This window comes from Bos javanicus, chromosome 18 (genome assembly GCF_032452875.1).
Source record: "Bos javanicus breed banteng chromosome 18, ARS-OSU_banteng_1.0, whole genome shotgun sequence".
Taxonomy (NCBI): Eukaryota; Metazoa; Chordata; class Mammalia; order Artiodactyla; family Bovidae; genus Bos; species Bos javanicus.
In genome coordinates, this window is record NC_083885.1 from 8,604,975 (window position 1) to 8,619,912 (window position 14,938).

The 14,938-nt window shown below is 49.2% G+C and overlaps 1 protein-coding gene across 1 annotated transcript in view; it reads left to right on the top strand.

Moving 5' to 3' along the window:
* The window catches only part of PLCG2 (phospholipase C gamma 2), a 156,573-nt gene that overhangs the window by 76,747 nt on the left and 64,888 nt on the right, over positions 1-14,938 (top strand). The window contains exons 7-10 of the mRNA XM_061386667.1: positions 2,007-2,091; positions 4,075-4,158; positions 12,195-12,238; positions 13,868-13,940. Of these exons, the coding sequence (XP_061242651.1) occupies positions 2,007-2,091; positions 4,075-4,158; positions 12,195-12,238; positions 13,868-13,940 (286 nt within the window). The remainder of the gene's footprint in view (positions 1-2,006; positions 2,092-4,074; positions 4,159-12,194; positions 12,239-13,867; positions 13,941-14,938) is intronic.

Consider the following 14,938-nt stretch of genomic DNA (forward strand, 5'->3'; position numbering starts at 1 on the left):
GAGAGGGGTGAAGTTGGGAGCTGCTAGCTTCCTGCCCTCCAGTGGCTGGGAATCCGAGTGCCAGTCCTGGCTGGGGGTCAGGTGGGGCTTGACCACACGCCCAGGACAGGGAGGGAGGGAGAGGTCCCTGCACGGGAGCCCCGAGGAGCTCTTCAGGCCCCACCTTTCCCTGGAGGCTCACCTGTTCTGCTCTGAGGGGGCCCATTGGAGCAGGCGGGATCAGATGTCCCAGTGCTCAGATTCTCACGCCCCTGGAGGCTGTGTTTGCTTCCCTGGCCCTCCAACAGCTGCCCTGACTCCCGGCTCCCCAGTCTCTCCGTTCCCTGTTATGGGAGGATCTCTTGGCCCTGTTTCTGCCTGGAAGTTCTGGGTTCTGTAGGGGACTCTGTCCTCTTCCCTGGTCCTGGATGAGCCCCCGGGGTCACCGTCTTGGCTAAACCCTCACCCTGCCTCATTTTGCAGCACCAGCAGCCCCTCCAACTCCTCTCCCTTCACCCCACTCCAGCAGGTTCTTCGTGGACACCCCAGGGCAAGGTGGGAAAGGGGTCTCAGCTAGTCTGCTCACTTCTCTGCCCGGCTAGCCCCGCCTGGCCCACTGGGGACTTTGTGTGGCTCTCGCCATCTCTTGGGGGAAGCCCTGGGTGCCAGCCCCGGGAGCAGGGGGCATAGGGGGCACCGGGCACATGATGGTCTCTGGCGTCAGGGAGGCCGTTAGATGAGAGGCAAGGATGCTGGGGGTGGGGCCAGGAGGCCGCTTGGCTGTCTCCCGGGGTGGCTGCTGGCTGGGACGTGCCGCTTCCTTCTGGGCGAGTAGACGGGGTGGGGGTAGCGGGGCCGCTGTCTGCCCACAGCCTGGGCAGACTTCCTTCCTGGCCGTGCACAGCCCCTGTCTGGTCTGACGTCTCTGAGAACGCTGCACAGTTTTCTTTGGCCACAGCCAGAGGCTCCCCAGGACCACCCTTGCTTGCTCTGCTGGGCACTCGGCTCTGCAGCCACAAGAGTCTGGAACGCATGCCCTCGACCACCTCCTCCCCACTCTCTGTTCCTGCCATTCCCTGGGAGACAGTTAAATGCAGCACTTACAGGCAGACCCAGAGGCCAGCTCCTCTGCAGTCTTATCTCCCACATGCCAGCACCAAACCTCTCTGATCCCCAGTTTCTTCACCTGGAATGCAGAATAATAATGGTTGTTCTTGTTCAGTCTCTTAAGTCATGTCCAACTCTTTGCTACCCCACAGACGGCAGCACGCCAGGCTTCCCGGTCCTTCACTATCTTCCGGAGTTTGTTCAAACTCATGTCCATCGAGTCAGTGATGCCATCCAACCATCTCATCCTCTGTTGTCCCCTTCCTTGTCTTGCCTTCAATCTTTCCCAGCATGAAGGTCTTTTCCAGTGAGTCATCTCTTTGCATCAGGTGGCCAAAGTATTGGAGCTTCAACATCGGTCCTTCCAGTGAATATTCAGGGTTGATTTCCTTTAGGATGGACTTGTGATATTGGTGATAACGATATCTGCCTTCTAAGGTCTTTAGAGCAGCTCCGATCTTGAGTGTCCCGGCCCCCACCCTCATTGCCTGTTCTGAATCCTGAGGGTTGAGTGTGCTGAGGGGCAAGGTGACATCATTCCTTAGAGGTACCCAGGGCAGCCTGGCACATAGTAGGTGTTCAGATAAGGTTGCCTCTTTCCCTTCCTCATCTCTGGGCTTCAGTGACCTCCTCTTGGTTTGAACCCCAGTGACATTTCCTGTCTACCAAGGTCATCTGCAATGTTTCTGCCCACTTTGTGCATCTCCTGCATGACCCACATCCATGGCCAATCCCCTGACGATGGGGACCATCCTTGCACACGGGGTGTCACCCCCACCTTGACCTCAGGCTCTCTGTCCCCAGTTGCTCAGATCTGGTGGCAGGTCTTCTCGTAGAGGTGGGAGATGGTGGGAGTAGCCAGACCTTCCACTGTTGAAACCCCTCGAGGCTGACGGAGCTGGGGTCCCTCTCTTTTGCAGCATCAGCCTCCGGGAGTTGAAGACCATCTTGCCTCTGGTCAACTTCAAAGTGAGCAGTGCCAAGTTCCTCAAAGATAAGTTCCTGGTAAGTTTCATGGCTCAGCCTGGCGATTTTGTGAACCTGGGGTTATGCTTGCCTCCCCATGAAGCCACCGCATGCCTTCAAGCACTGTTGCATGGTGTGCCCAGGAAAGCCCTCCGCCTCCAGACTCATCCGTCTTAGTCCGGACCGAGGGATCATGTGAAGATCTTAGGCCCGCGTTCTCCATCCCAACAGAGGATGTCATCCAGGAAGACCATGTTTACCGAGCTGCTTGGCTCGGAATTTTTCCATCAGTCTAACTTTCCTTTTCCCTCACCAACCCACAGCCTGTTTTTCTTTTAATAATATGAACACATGTGTTTCATTTGGAAAATATTATGAACGATTCCTTATGTAGGTTGCCAGGGAGGTGGCATTTTGTATGCAGGCCCTGACAGTGGAGCTGTCGGAGTTGGCTCTTCTCTGCCCTTCGCCCCTCCAGCCCACCCTCCACCCACCCATCCTTCCTTCCATCCCTCCTTCCGCCATCATTTCATTTCTGTTCCTGTGTAGCTAGGGCTGTTGGTAGATCTGGGGCAGGTTGTTCCATGAGTGAGCAGATAGCGTAGGTCGGGTGGGGCTCTTCTGAAGGGTGTAGGATGGAGATGACCCCTGGGCATCCTTTCTGGCCTTCACAGAGGTCCGGACTCTTGTCAAGGACCCCAACAGGAGTCCATCCCAGCAGTCCCAGTTGGAGGCTCTCGGGGCCATGTCACAGGATTCCTCAGCTTAGGAAAGCTCATTCATTTTGTACCCATGAATTCCCAGAAGAGTTAACCCCTTGTATGGCATATCTGGCCATCTTTTGGCCCACCCCCATCATTTCAACTAGTCCAAGAAGGCAAAACCAGAGAAGGGTGGGGATTGAGAGAGGAGAGATGGGAGAAGCATTTACCACTGGCCACCCCGTAATTGGGATTTTGTCCCTTATCATGCCTTTACCAAGCAGGTTCTACGTGAATGTTACCTGGTATGGTTTCAGGGAAGTCCTAGTGGGGTAGTGGCGGTTCTCCCATTTTACAGAGGAAGAAACTGAAGTTCTGAGAGAGCTAAGTGAATTGGGACAAAGTGAAGCGAAAGCCGCTCAGTCGTGTCCAACTCTTTGTGACCCCATGGACTATACAGTCCATGGAATTCTCCAGGCCAGAATACTGGTGTGGGTAGCCTTTCCCTTCTCCGGGTAATCTTCCCAACCCAGGATCGAACCCAGGTCTCCCACATTGCTGGTGGATTCTTTACTAGCTGAGCTACAATGGAAGCCCAAGAATACTAGAATAAGTAGCCTATTCCTTCTCTAGCAGATCTTCCCGACCCAGGAATTGAACCGGGGTGTCCTGCATTGCAGGCGGATTCTTTACCAACTGAGCTACTGGGGAAGCCATGAAGCAATTCAGGAGACAAGCCTTGACTGGAATTGAGCTCTATTAACTCTAAAGGCTCGGTACTTTTTCTTAAAGTACAGTGAAAGTGACTCGGTCATGTCTGACTCTTTGCGACCCCATGGACTGTAGTCTGCCAGGCCCCTCTGTCCGTGGAATTCGCCAGGCAAGAATGCTGGAGTGGGTTGCTGTTCCCTTCTCCAGGGGATCTTTCCTACCTAGGGATCAAACCTGGGTCTCTTGCATTGCAGGCAGATTCTTTACCATTTGAGCCACCTGGGAAGCTGTGCTTTTAAAAATGACCTGTGTGTACATACCCTATAAGTATGTCTAGATTTGAAAGTGTGTCCTGCCCCAAAAGGAGGAGTTCTGCATTATGCCTGTTGGAATTCTGGCTGAGACCCTTGCCTTTTGGGGAGTTGAAGGATCTTACCTGGGGTCCCTGGTGGGTATGTTCTCCAAGCAGAGAGGTTGGGTTAAGAGGAATGCAAGTTTGCGTTTAGCCAGTGTTGTAGCAGAGCCGGCTATTTCTGTGAACAGGGAGGAGGCATTCTTGTGGTGGACACCAAAAATTGTGTGGTCACTTTTTTTTTTTTTATATTTACAGGAAATAGGCGCACACAAAGATGAACTCAGCTTTGAACAGTTCCATCTCTTCTATAAAAAACTTATGTTTGAACAGCAAAAATCGGTAAGATGATTCTCCTTTTCCCCATTCATTTTTTGAAGGTTTTGATAGTCTTGTTTGACCTTATTTTTTTAAATTGAAGTATAGTTGATGTATAATGTTATATAAATTACAGGTATGCACTTTTTAAAGGTTATACTCCATTTATGGTTATTTAGGTTCCACGTGTGAATGATATCATACGGTGTTTGTCTTTCTCTGACTTATCTTACTTAGCGTGATACTAAGTTCATCCATGTTGGATATGGCAGTATTTCAAAGAAATAATGCAATATTTCATTCTTTTTATGGCTGAGTAGTATTCCATTGTGCGTGTGTGTGTGTGTGTATCACATCTTTATCCATCCATCAGTTGACGGACATTTAGGTTGCTTCTGTATCTTGCCAGTTATTAATAATGCTGCTGTGAACACTGGGCTCATGTATCTCTTTTAATTAGTGCTGTTGCTCCTTTTGGATATATATGCCCAGAAGTGGATATGCTGGGTCATGTGGTAACTCTGTGGTTAGTTTTTTTGAGAAACCTCCATACTGTTTTCCACAGTGGCTGGGTCGGTTTATATTCCCACCAACAGCATCTGAGGGTTTCCTTTTCCCCACATCCTTGCCAGCACTTGTCATTCGTGTTCTCTTTGATGATGGCCATTCTGACAAGTCTGAGGTGATACCTCACTGTGCTTTTGATTGACATTCCCCTGATGATTAGCGATGTGGAGCATCTTTTCCTGTGCCTGTCGGCCATCTTTACGGGTAAGACGATTCCTAAGCAAACGATCAGCTGATGCTTCTGTTTCCCCTGGGTTTCGAAGTCTGTCCCGTTCCTAAGAGACCCATGAGAAGCGTTCAGTCTCCCTTCTAGTCCAGGAAATATACAACGGGAATGACAGTGACGCCCTGTTTTCATCTGTTAGATGGGCAAAGGTCTTGAATAGGATAGAGTTGAGGGGACAGGGTGGGGAAATGACCATCTCCTAACTTCTTGGTGGGAATGTGAGTGCCTGTCAGTCTGATTGGAATTCAGTCTGAGACTATTAAAGTAAAAAGGTTCAGCTAACTCTACTGTGTCAACTTGTTCTAGAAGGAAATTTACCAAAATATTAATAGTTAACTACCTCTGGGTAGAGGGATTATGTGTGTGTGTGTTGTTCTTTTTACAGTGTTGTTCCCATAATGAGAATGTTTTTGATTACAATAATGTGCTATTTTAAAATAAGGATGTGCCTGCATTTTGACCTGACAGTGGCATCTGGGGGCTCTGTTTGAGAGAAATGAGAGCACTGAGGCCTAGGGATGTATCACCAGGCCGCTCATTGCAGCATTACTCATGCTGGCCAAATACCTGGGAGCCATCCGAATGCCCCTCAGGAGAGTAACAGCCGGGTCAGTTATGGTCCAGCCATACGATGGGACGCTGCAGCTGATTAAGAAGCCTGAGTTCATTGGGTTTCTGTCCTTCTGGAGGGCTGTTGATGGTATTTTGTGAGGAAAACCAGCAGCAGAAATGAGGAGCCAGGTCTGACTTTTGGGTAACAAACAGTAATCCTCCTGTATACGTTTGCATGTGCTTTTATGAACAAGGAGAAGAGTACACACACCTCACACTTAATGTTGATTTTTTGCATGTCCTGGAGGGATTTGGGAAAATGTACCGGCAAGATAATTAAATTTTTCTTTGCATCCCTCAGTTTTCTTCAGCTTGTTCCAAGAAGCACGCTACTTTTGCAATGAAAAAACAAAAGTCCCATTAAGCATAAGGCATAAAAAGGGAGGTGCTGGTGCAGTGCACGGAGCGCTGTGCCTGCGGGTGGCCGCTGCTGTTGGGACAGGGTTCTGCAGGCGGCCGAGGTGGGTCCGGAGCAGAGAATGGGTAGGACTCTGTGTGATCTCGGGCCAGCTACTGACCCCTCCGGCCTCAGTCTTCCTATCCGTGCAGTGGGGGTGATGAGTCTCACCCCACCAGGCTCTGGGGAAGATGGAACGACACACTGGCTGCAGGGCCACACCTCTTGATAGGCGACCACTGGCTGTGGGACTTCGACGTATCTGAGGCAGAGAAATGGAAGAAGCATTTCTTGTCTGCCCAGATTGGGGGAAAATACATGACTGTATAGAGTAAAAGACTGAGTTGCAGTGTGTTCACTTTTTTACCCATGTAGTAGTTAGTGCTTGGTTTGCCAAGTAGAGTAGAAAGAAATGGTGGACTTTGGGAGTTGAAAGAGTTAAATTCCAGCCCCCAGGTGGTTTGGGGGGAAGCCGTCTTGCTCCGTCACTCAACCTCCTCTATAAAATGAAAGTATTAAATTAGGTCATCAGTTATACAACTTTTTAAACTATCCAACCCCCTCTTCTTTTTTATATGAAACCTTAATTAAGACAATTCTGCTGCCTAAAAGCTGATCAAAACACTTTTTAGATTTAAATCTGCAACTTTCATTTATAATCAGTTCTTGAGAGCAATGAAAATGTTGTGATAATAGTATATAAACGAAGTCCAGAATAATGACAATTGCTGTCTTAGGCGGTTGACCAGGACTGAGAAAAAGTTGATTCACTCAAGATAAGCAGTTGCAAAAAAACAGTACTTATCATTTGCCGTGACATTTCAAGCTGCTGTCTCATCAGATGGAAGGCAGGCAACGCTTAGGAATACGTTTTTGCATAAAAGCTGTCGTACCTGCCAGTACAGGCCACCCACTGATAGTCTCCACCGTGATCAAATTCCATGTAAGAGAACTTTTCATTGTGGTTCTTTTTAAAGCGAATGTTTGTATGTTTGAGAGGGAGAAGGGAGAGAGAAATTTAAGTCAAATTTCTGCATAGTCCATGAGTCCTAGATGGCCAGTATTTTTTGGGAAATGTCTGTACCTATCAGAGGTTACCCCTGGTGGCCAGAATACCACGTTCACCTGGCATTCGGTTGGTACTTAGCCTAGTGGTTTAAATGTTTTTTCCATCCCAGTACTAACCAGGTCCGACTCTGCTTAGCTTCTGAGATCAGATGCAATCAGGCGTGTTCACGGTGGTATGGCCATAAACTAAATGTTTTTTTAAATGAATTGCCTGTATTTAAAACTTGGAAGATTTCTCATTAATATCCAGATTTTTTGCTTCTCTTGGGAAAAAAATATCACATTCTGGCTATATTTGGCAACCTGTGAGTGGAAGGAAGAATGCTTTCTGGTTTGTCCTAGCCCTGCCTCCCACCCCCATGCAGCAGCTCTCTTTACTAATTTAGGGGCCAGGGTCACCTCCCTGGTCCCTAAGACTTTTGGGGTCAACAGCCTCTTCTCTCTTTCATTGGCAGCTATAACTGTCCTGTCTGGCCACTGCATGTTTTAATTCAGTGACTTGGAATTTGATTAACAAAGCCCCAGGCTCTATAGATAGTTACTGGTCCACTTGAGAAGCCTCGCTGCTCTTGTGTATGTAAATGCCTCTCCCCCAACTGTCAGCAGGCTTCCCTTGCGGCTCGGCTGGTAAAGAATCCACCTGCAATGTGGGAGACCTGGGTTCCATCCCTGGGTTGGGATGATCCCCCGGGGAAGGGAAAGGCTGCCCACTCCAGTATTCTGGCCTGGAGAATCCCATGGACTGGATAGTAGAAGGGGTTGCAAAGAATTTCAGTTTCACTTTCCAGCTGTCAGCATATCATTTACTTCCTGAGTGCCTCGCTGGAAGCTCAGGGCAGAGAAAAGTGTTACCTTGGTGCTCTTAGGGGTTCAGCTGGTTTTCTTGGGGTCCTTGGGGTGACAGAGCGGTTCATGATGGTTGGTGATTCCCAGACTTAAGTCCAGGGAGTGGAGTCTTGCTTATCAGTAGCTATAGGTTTCCAACTTGAAGTTGCCAGTTCCTCCTCCTGTCTAACTACCTCCTTACATTGCTGCACTCAAGCCTCGAAGCTTCCAAAAGTTTGGCAGCAGCAGGAGAATAAGAACTTAAAATTTCATGTATGTCCTCCCTTGGGAGAGGGATATATCTCAGACTAGGTTGTAATAATGGTGTTACGAATAAAGATCACAACTAACATTTGCTAAGTGTAAACTCTATGTCGGGCACTGTGCTATATGTCTTACATGGATTTAATTCTCCTCAAGACCCTGAAGGATAGAAACTCTTATAATCCTCATTTTATGGACCGAAGATGCTGACACTCAGCGAGGTCACTTGCTGGAGGTCAGGTGGCTACTGCAGAGCTAGAGCTTCAGTTCTCCTTTGCTCAGCTTCACTGCCCACCCACTGATACTTCTTTTTATTTTTTATTATTTTAAAAATACTTACTGTTGCTTCCATGTCCTGGCTATTATAAACAGTGCTGCGATGAACATTGGGGTACACGTGTCTCTTTCCCTTCTGGTTTCCTCAGTGTGTATGCCCAGCAGTGGGATTGCTGGATCACAAGGCAGTTCTATTTCCAGTTTTTTAAGGAATCTCCACACTGTTCTCCATATTGGCTGTACTAGTTTGCATTCCCACCAACAGTGTAAGAGGGTTCCCTTTTCTCCACACCCTCTCCGGCATTTATGGCTTGTAGACTTTTGGATCACAGCCATTCTGACTGGTGTGAAATGGTACCTCATAGTGGTTTTGATTTGCATTTCTCTGATAATGAGTGATGTTGAGCATCTTTTCATGCGTTTGTTAGCCATCTGTATGTCTTCTTTGGAGAAATGTCTATTTAGTTCTTTGGCCCATTTTTTGATTGGGTCATTTATTTTTCTGGAGTTGAGCTGTAGGAGTTGCTTGTATATTTTTGAGATGAGTTGTTTGTCAGTTGCTTCATTTGCTATTATTTTCTCCCATTCTGAAGGCTGTCTTTTCACCTTGCTAATAGTTTCCTTTGTTGTGCAGAAGCTTTTAAGTTTAATTAGGTCCCATTTGTTTATTTTTGCTTTTATTTCCAATATTCTGGGAGGTGGGTCATAGAGGATCCTGCTGTGATGTATGTCAGAGAGTGTTTTGCCTATGTTCTCCTCTAGGAATTTTATAGTTTCTGGTCTTACGTTGAGATCTTTAATCCATTTTGAGTTTATTTTTGTGTATGGTGTTAGAAAGTGTTCTAGTTTCATTGTTTTACAAGTGGTTGACCATCAGCAGATGAATGGATAAGAAAGCTGTGGTACATATACACAATGGAGTATTACTCAGCCATTAAAAAGAATACATTTGAATCAGTTCTAATGAGGTGGATGAAACTGGAACCTATTATACAGAGTGAAGTAAGCCAGAAAGAAAAACACCAATACAGTATAGTAACACATATATATGGAATTTAGAAAGATGGTAACAATAACCCTGTGTACAAGACAGCAAAAGAGACACTGATGTATAGATCAGTCTTATGGACTCTGTGAGAGAGGGAGAGGGTGGGGAGATTTGGGATAATGGCATTGAAACATGTATAATATCATGTATGAAACGAGTTGCCAGTCCAGGTTCGATGCACGATACTGGATGCTTGGGGCTGGTGCACTGGGACGACCCAGAGGGAGGGTATGGGGAGGGAGGAGGGAGGAGGGTTCAGGATGGGGAGCACGGGTATACATGTGGCAGATTCATTTTGATGTTTGGCAAAACTAATACAATATTGTAAAGTTTAAAAATAAAATAAAATTAAAAAAAGAGAGGAAAAAAAAATCTTACTGTTTATGTAGCTCTGCTGGGTCTTAGTTGCGACGTGCAGGATCTAGCTCCCTGACCAGGGATGGAACGTGGGCCCTGCAGTGAGTCCTGGCCACTGGACCGTCAGTGGTCCCCGTTGGGGGGGTGTGTGTGTTAGTTGTTCAGTCGTGTCCAACTCTTTGTGACCCCAGGCTCCTCTGTCCATGGAATTCTCCAGGCAAGAATACTGGAGTGGGTTGCCATTCCCTCCTCCAGGGGATCTTCCCGATTCAACCTAGAGATGGAATTTGGGTTATTGAAGCCAGATTCTTTGCCATTTGGGCCGCTGGGAAGCCCCTCCCATTGATACTTTTTAGGTTTTTAAACTTTTGTGTTAAGGGAAATTTCAAACATAGATAGGCAGAGATAATAGTGTAACAAACCCCTTTGCTTTCAGTCTGGTCCTTTCTCTGTATCCCAAGGGGCTGGTTCCTATAAAAATGTTCTGCCTCTGCGCACAGGCTTCTGGGGTTCAGAAAGTGGGGTGACGAGACAGAAAGCAGGCAGAGGGACCGGGAAGCTGGGGTGTGTCTCCCGGTCTTTCCTGGCTCTGGAGTCACCTCTGAAGTAGAGGCCCCCGTCCTTCATCCTGGCTCCCCGTGTGGCTGGAATGGAGTGGAGCTTTTTCTCCACTTCACTGCGTGGCGAGGAAGGGGCTGGCTTTAAGTAAGGACCACGTGGAGTGGAAACACTCGGAGGGGAGTCACAGGTGGCCTTCCTCCAGATGTGGGGAATCCAGTCTCGGGGTTTGGGTTTGAGAGGATCTGGCCTTACGCCCCAGTTGACCCAGCGATGTAAGGGCCGAATGAGTCCAGATGGTAAACAGCATGCCCTCCCTAAAATCCTTCCTCCTTAAAGAAAAAAAAATAGCCATGCTATAAATCAGGGATTCCCCAGCCTCCGGGGTCTGATGCCTGATGATCTGAGGTGGAGCTGGTACAGTAGTAATAGAAGTAGAGTGCACAATGAGTGTGATGTGCTTGAATCATCCCGGAACCGGCTCCCCTCCCCAGTCCTCGGAAGAATCGTCTTTCACAAAACCGCTCCCTGGTGCCAAAAAGGTTGGGGACCACTGCGGTAAATGACATGTACGTGAAAGGAAGTCCTTCTAAGTCTTTCTGAAAGAGTGACTCCTAACCTTTTTTGGTGACCTACCTCTTTGAGATGCTGATTAAAGCTACGGACCATCTTTCCAGGAAAAGGAAAAAAAAAAAAAAGTACACTCACAGACTTCTGCAGACCTCCTGAGGCTTCCCAGGGGCCAGTGGCTACCTTTTCTAGAACACTGATTTTCCACATGTCATCCTGGAGCACAGGCTGTTTGGCAAGACGACGAGGGCATCGAGGGCAGGAGTCGTTTTAAATTGTTAGCATTTATAACCTGCCGGGAGCTGCATCTGTGTCCTGAATTACTCCAGTGCTGATCCAATCACAGTGTCGTTAGAGACTGTTCCAGTCATGCTGCCTAACTGGAAATGGACGCAGTGTGGGTGTGCATGCATGTATGTGGCATGTGGGTGTTTGTGCATCCATGCCCATGTGTGTGTAAGATGGCTGGCCAGGGAGTTGGTGCAGTGGCGGCTGGGGGCGGGGGTGTCCCCGCTCCTCCTTGGTGGAGGGGCTCGCTGCCCCTCATCAACAGCTGCAGTACAAGCAGGCCATGAAGCCTTGGACTAGAGCTCCCGATATTTTTCTTTCTTTTGAATTCAAGGATGAGCAATGAGCCAATTGAAATATTAAGGATTGGAAATGTAGCTGTGAGGATGCAGAAAGGGGTGTGTATTTTCTGCTGGGCATGCCAGTTGGGACACCTGTTTAGAGAGGACTCTGGTGAATCTGTGAACAGTGATGTGCACACCCTGTGTCCCGGTGCTTTCCCACCCAGGAATCCACCCCGCGGAAATGCTGGCACAAGTGGGTGAAGACAGATACGTGGGAACATTCTGTGTAATGCTGGATCGATGAGCAGAAAGTTGAAGGACAGACATGGAATGCATTGTGGGTTTTCAAAGTAGTGAGGCAGGGTGATTTGAAGTTGCTAAATAATAGCTAAAGCGTGAAACAACAGCAAAAAAGTTGGAAGACATAGATGTAACATAAGATGATAAGATATAATTTGATAAGATATAACTAATGGAATATCCGTAAAATGAACTCAAGGTGGAGAACTGCCAAATTATTATGAGTGATTGCTTCTCAGGAATCAGGCTGTGAAAGAGGTGAGGAAGACTTCCACCTTTTGTGTCAAGATGTAAATATTTGAATATTTACAAAGCACGTAAATGACCATGGTAATTTTTTAACAAAAACTCTGTTTATTTTCATTGTCTTGACGTGTCTAATTTTCTTGTTTTGTGTGTGTGTTCTATTTTCTGTTTCAGATCCTTGACGAATTCAAAAAGGATTCCTCCGTGTTCCTCTTGGGGTGAGGCACCTTTGCTGGGTTGTAGTTCTGGGCGGCTGTGCCAGGCATGGCGCCCTTGTGGGTCCTCCCAGCCCGGCCACCTGACCTCCAGGAGGTCACCTCTCTGGCAGGCACTGGTCTCCACAGAGACGGGGTCCCCTTGTTGGGGAACTGACTATCCTGACACTCAGTTCAGTTCAGTTGCTCAGTTGAGTCTGACTCTTTGCGACCCTGTGGACTGCAGCACGCCAGGCTTCCCTGTCCATCACCAGCTCCCAGAGCTTGTTCAAACTCATGTCCATTGAGTCATGGACTCCAATCAATCCAATGCCACGAATAAATGTGCACAGCAGCAGGGCTTGTGGAGTGTTGGGAGGATGGCCCAGAAGGTCCTGTAGAGAAGCCTGCTTGCTTCAGGACGTCCTGGTTAAGCAGGTTGAACCGAATTAAAATGAGTCGAAGCACATAAAGTGTTTTATGTGGTGCGTGGCAAGGCTCATAAATAGTGGTGATGGTATGATGGCTGAAACGTAAGTGCTGCAGGACTTGTGAGGCCCTTTACTGAACTTCCTGATTCCCCAGGTAGGAGGTCTGTAGTGAGCTGTGTCTCCCAAGCCTGTCTCCCTGGAGAAAGGTTTCCTGTGGTGTTAACAGCACCTAGAATGTGATTTGTGGCCTGCTGACCTGGGCCTGCTTTTCGGAACCAGCCCTCATTGATGAAGATGCCCTGGCAATTGTTCCTCTAAACCAGAAACCCTGAAAACTCCAAAGTATTCATCCATCTAAATGGATCTGATTTGTTTGCAGTGTTTTACTGAAAAGATTAGTGTTGGACCATGAGGCTGTTAAGAAAGAAGGTTGGAAATACACTCAGAGACAGCAGACTTTTGGACCCTGAGTGTTTAGTAAAGGGAGAAAACTTAAAGCATGTTTTATCTCCTGTATTTAAGAAAAACACCCTCCCGCCCACACTGCAGATGCTCAGGGAAAAGTATGCGTTTCCCTGGAGAGCCCTGTTTTACGGGACGTGCCTCTTGTAGCCCTCACGGTTGCTTGGACCAGCGAGGTTCTTGGTCCAGTTGAGCACCCTTTCCAGGAGGCCAGCAGGCTGCTGGCCAAGGAGGAATCTCCCTTTTCTCAGGCTAAAGGATTCCCTGTCTCAGGCGGAAGATTCTCCCAGCAGAGGCCCTCCACTCACTCCCTGGCCCCGGTCTTGCATATTCCAGCAGGTTCTCCCTGCCCGCCCAGAGTCGGGGCTTCATCCAGGCCCCTCTCCTGCCTCAGAGCAGGCTCTGGGGTCACTTCTCCAGTGTTGCCACCCGCTAAATGCACTCCACGGCCAGCCCCACCCTGGCCTCTGCTGTCCTGCCCGTCCTCCCTGCCCCTGTGGGACCAGCTAGGGGCAGCTGGGTGTGGATTCCAGCACCTGATTCTCCTGGGTTCTGGTGTCAGGGCCCCTCTTTGCATCCTCCTGGGTCAGGGGTGTCATCTGGGTGACTTTGTCTTCCCGTCGGCCAGCCCACACCTGACCCCGTGGGGTGGTGGTGGGGGGCTCAGCTGGGTGCCCGGGCGCCCGGGTGTCTGCTGGCGGGGACCACCTCCTGACTGCTGACTGCCCCCTCTAAACACCATCTCTTTCCCCGAGGGCAGCAACACCGACCGGCCGGACGCCTCTGCTGTCCACCTGCACGACTTCCAGCGGTTTCTCTTGCATGAACAGCAGGTGAGGGGATAGCAGGGCGGGGGCGCTGGGTGGGCGGGGGGTGCTGTGCCCGCAGTTTGTCACCTTGTCGGCACCTGCCATCAGGAAACAGGAATTGTCTCCCTGCCCAGCGGCGCCTGGGGGCTGAGGCTCTGGAATGAGGCTGGCCTCGCAGCAGCCCCTTCCCCGGGTGCAGATGGAGGAGGGGTTGATGGGGACACTGCGGGGCAGGCGGGGCCCTCACCTGCTGGCTTCTGCTCCCCAACTCCGGCTTGTCTCGGGGGGTCCTTCCACAGGAAGCCATCCCTGGCTCCGGGAGGATGGGACTCAGGTGGACGAGCCTGCGGGTCCTCTGAGGGATGAGGCAGCACGCTGTCCTCAAACAGGTGACCCGTGGACGTCTGTTAGGGTGTTTGCATGTGGGCCCCGAGCTGGGGGCTGAGTAGGACTTCATGTCGGGCAGTGGTTTCTTATGGGGCCATCTGGGCAGGCGCTGCACACTCAAGTCAGGGCTCCTGGCATCTAGTGTGGGGAGCCCAGGGCTGTTGTGAGGCGACCACACCCCATGTCCGCCCCATTCCTGAAGCAAGGAGTTCCCCAGCCCTGTGTGTCAGGAGTGCCTCAGCGGAGACGCCGAGCTAGAGTGAGAGAAGCCTGCTGTCCTGTCACGGGCTGTGTGGCCTTGGGCAGGTGGTTCGACCTGTCCGTGCCCCGCTTTCCTCCTCTTTGAATGGGATGAGAGCCCTGCCTCTCAGAATTATGGGGTTCGGAGAAGATGGTGTTGATCTTTGTATGTGTGGGTGTGTGTGTACATACATAGTCACGTTGCCTATTCAAAAATGTCATTTCTAATCACTGGAGTTTCACGTACTTTTATTCTCTTCAGTTGTTTTTAAAGATTTTAAAAGCCTTTATTGAATTTTTACAATACTGCAGCTGGTTTGAATTTTGTATTTTTTGGCCCTGAGGCACGTGGGATCTTAACTCCCTGACTAGGGATTGGACCCTCACCCTGTGTG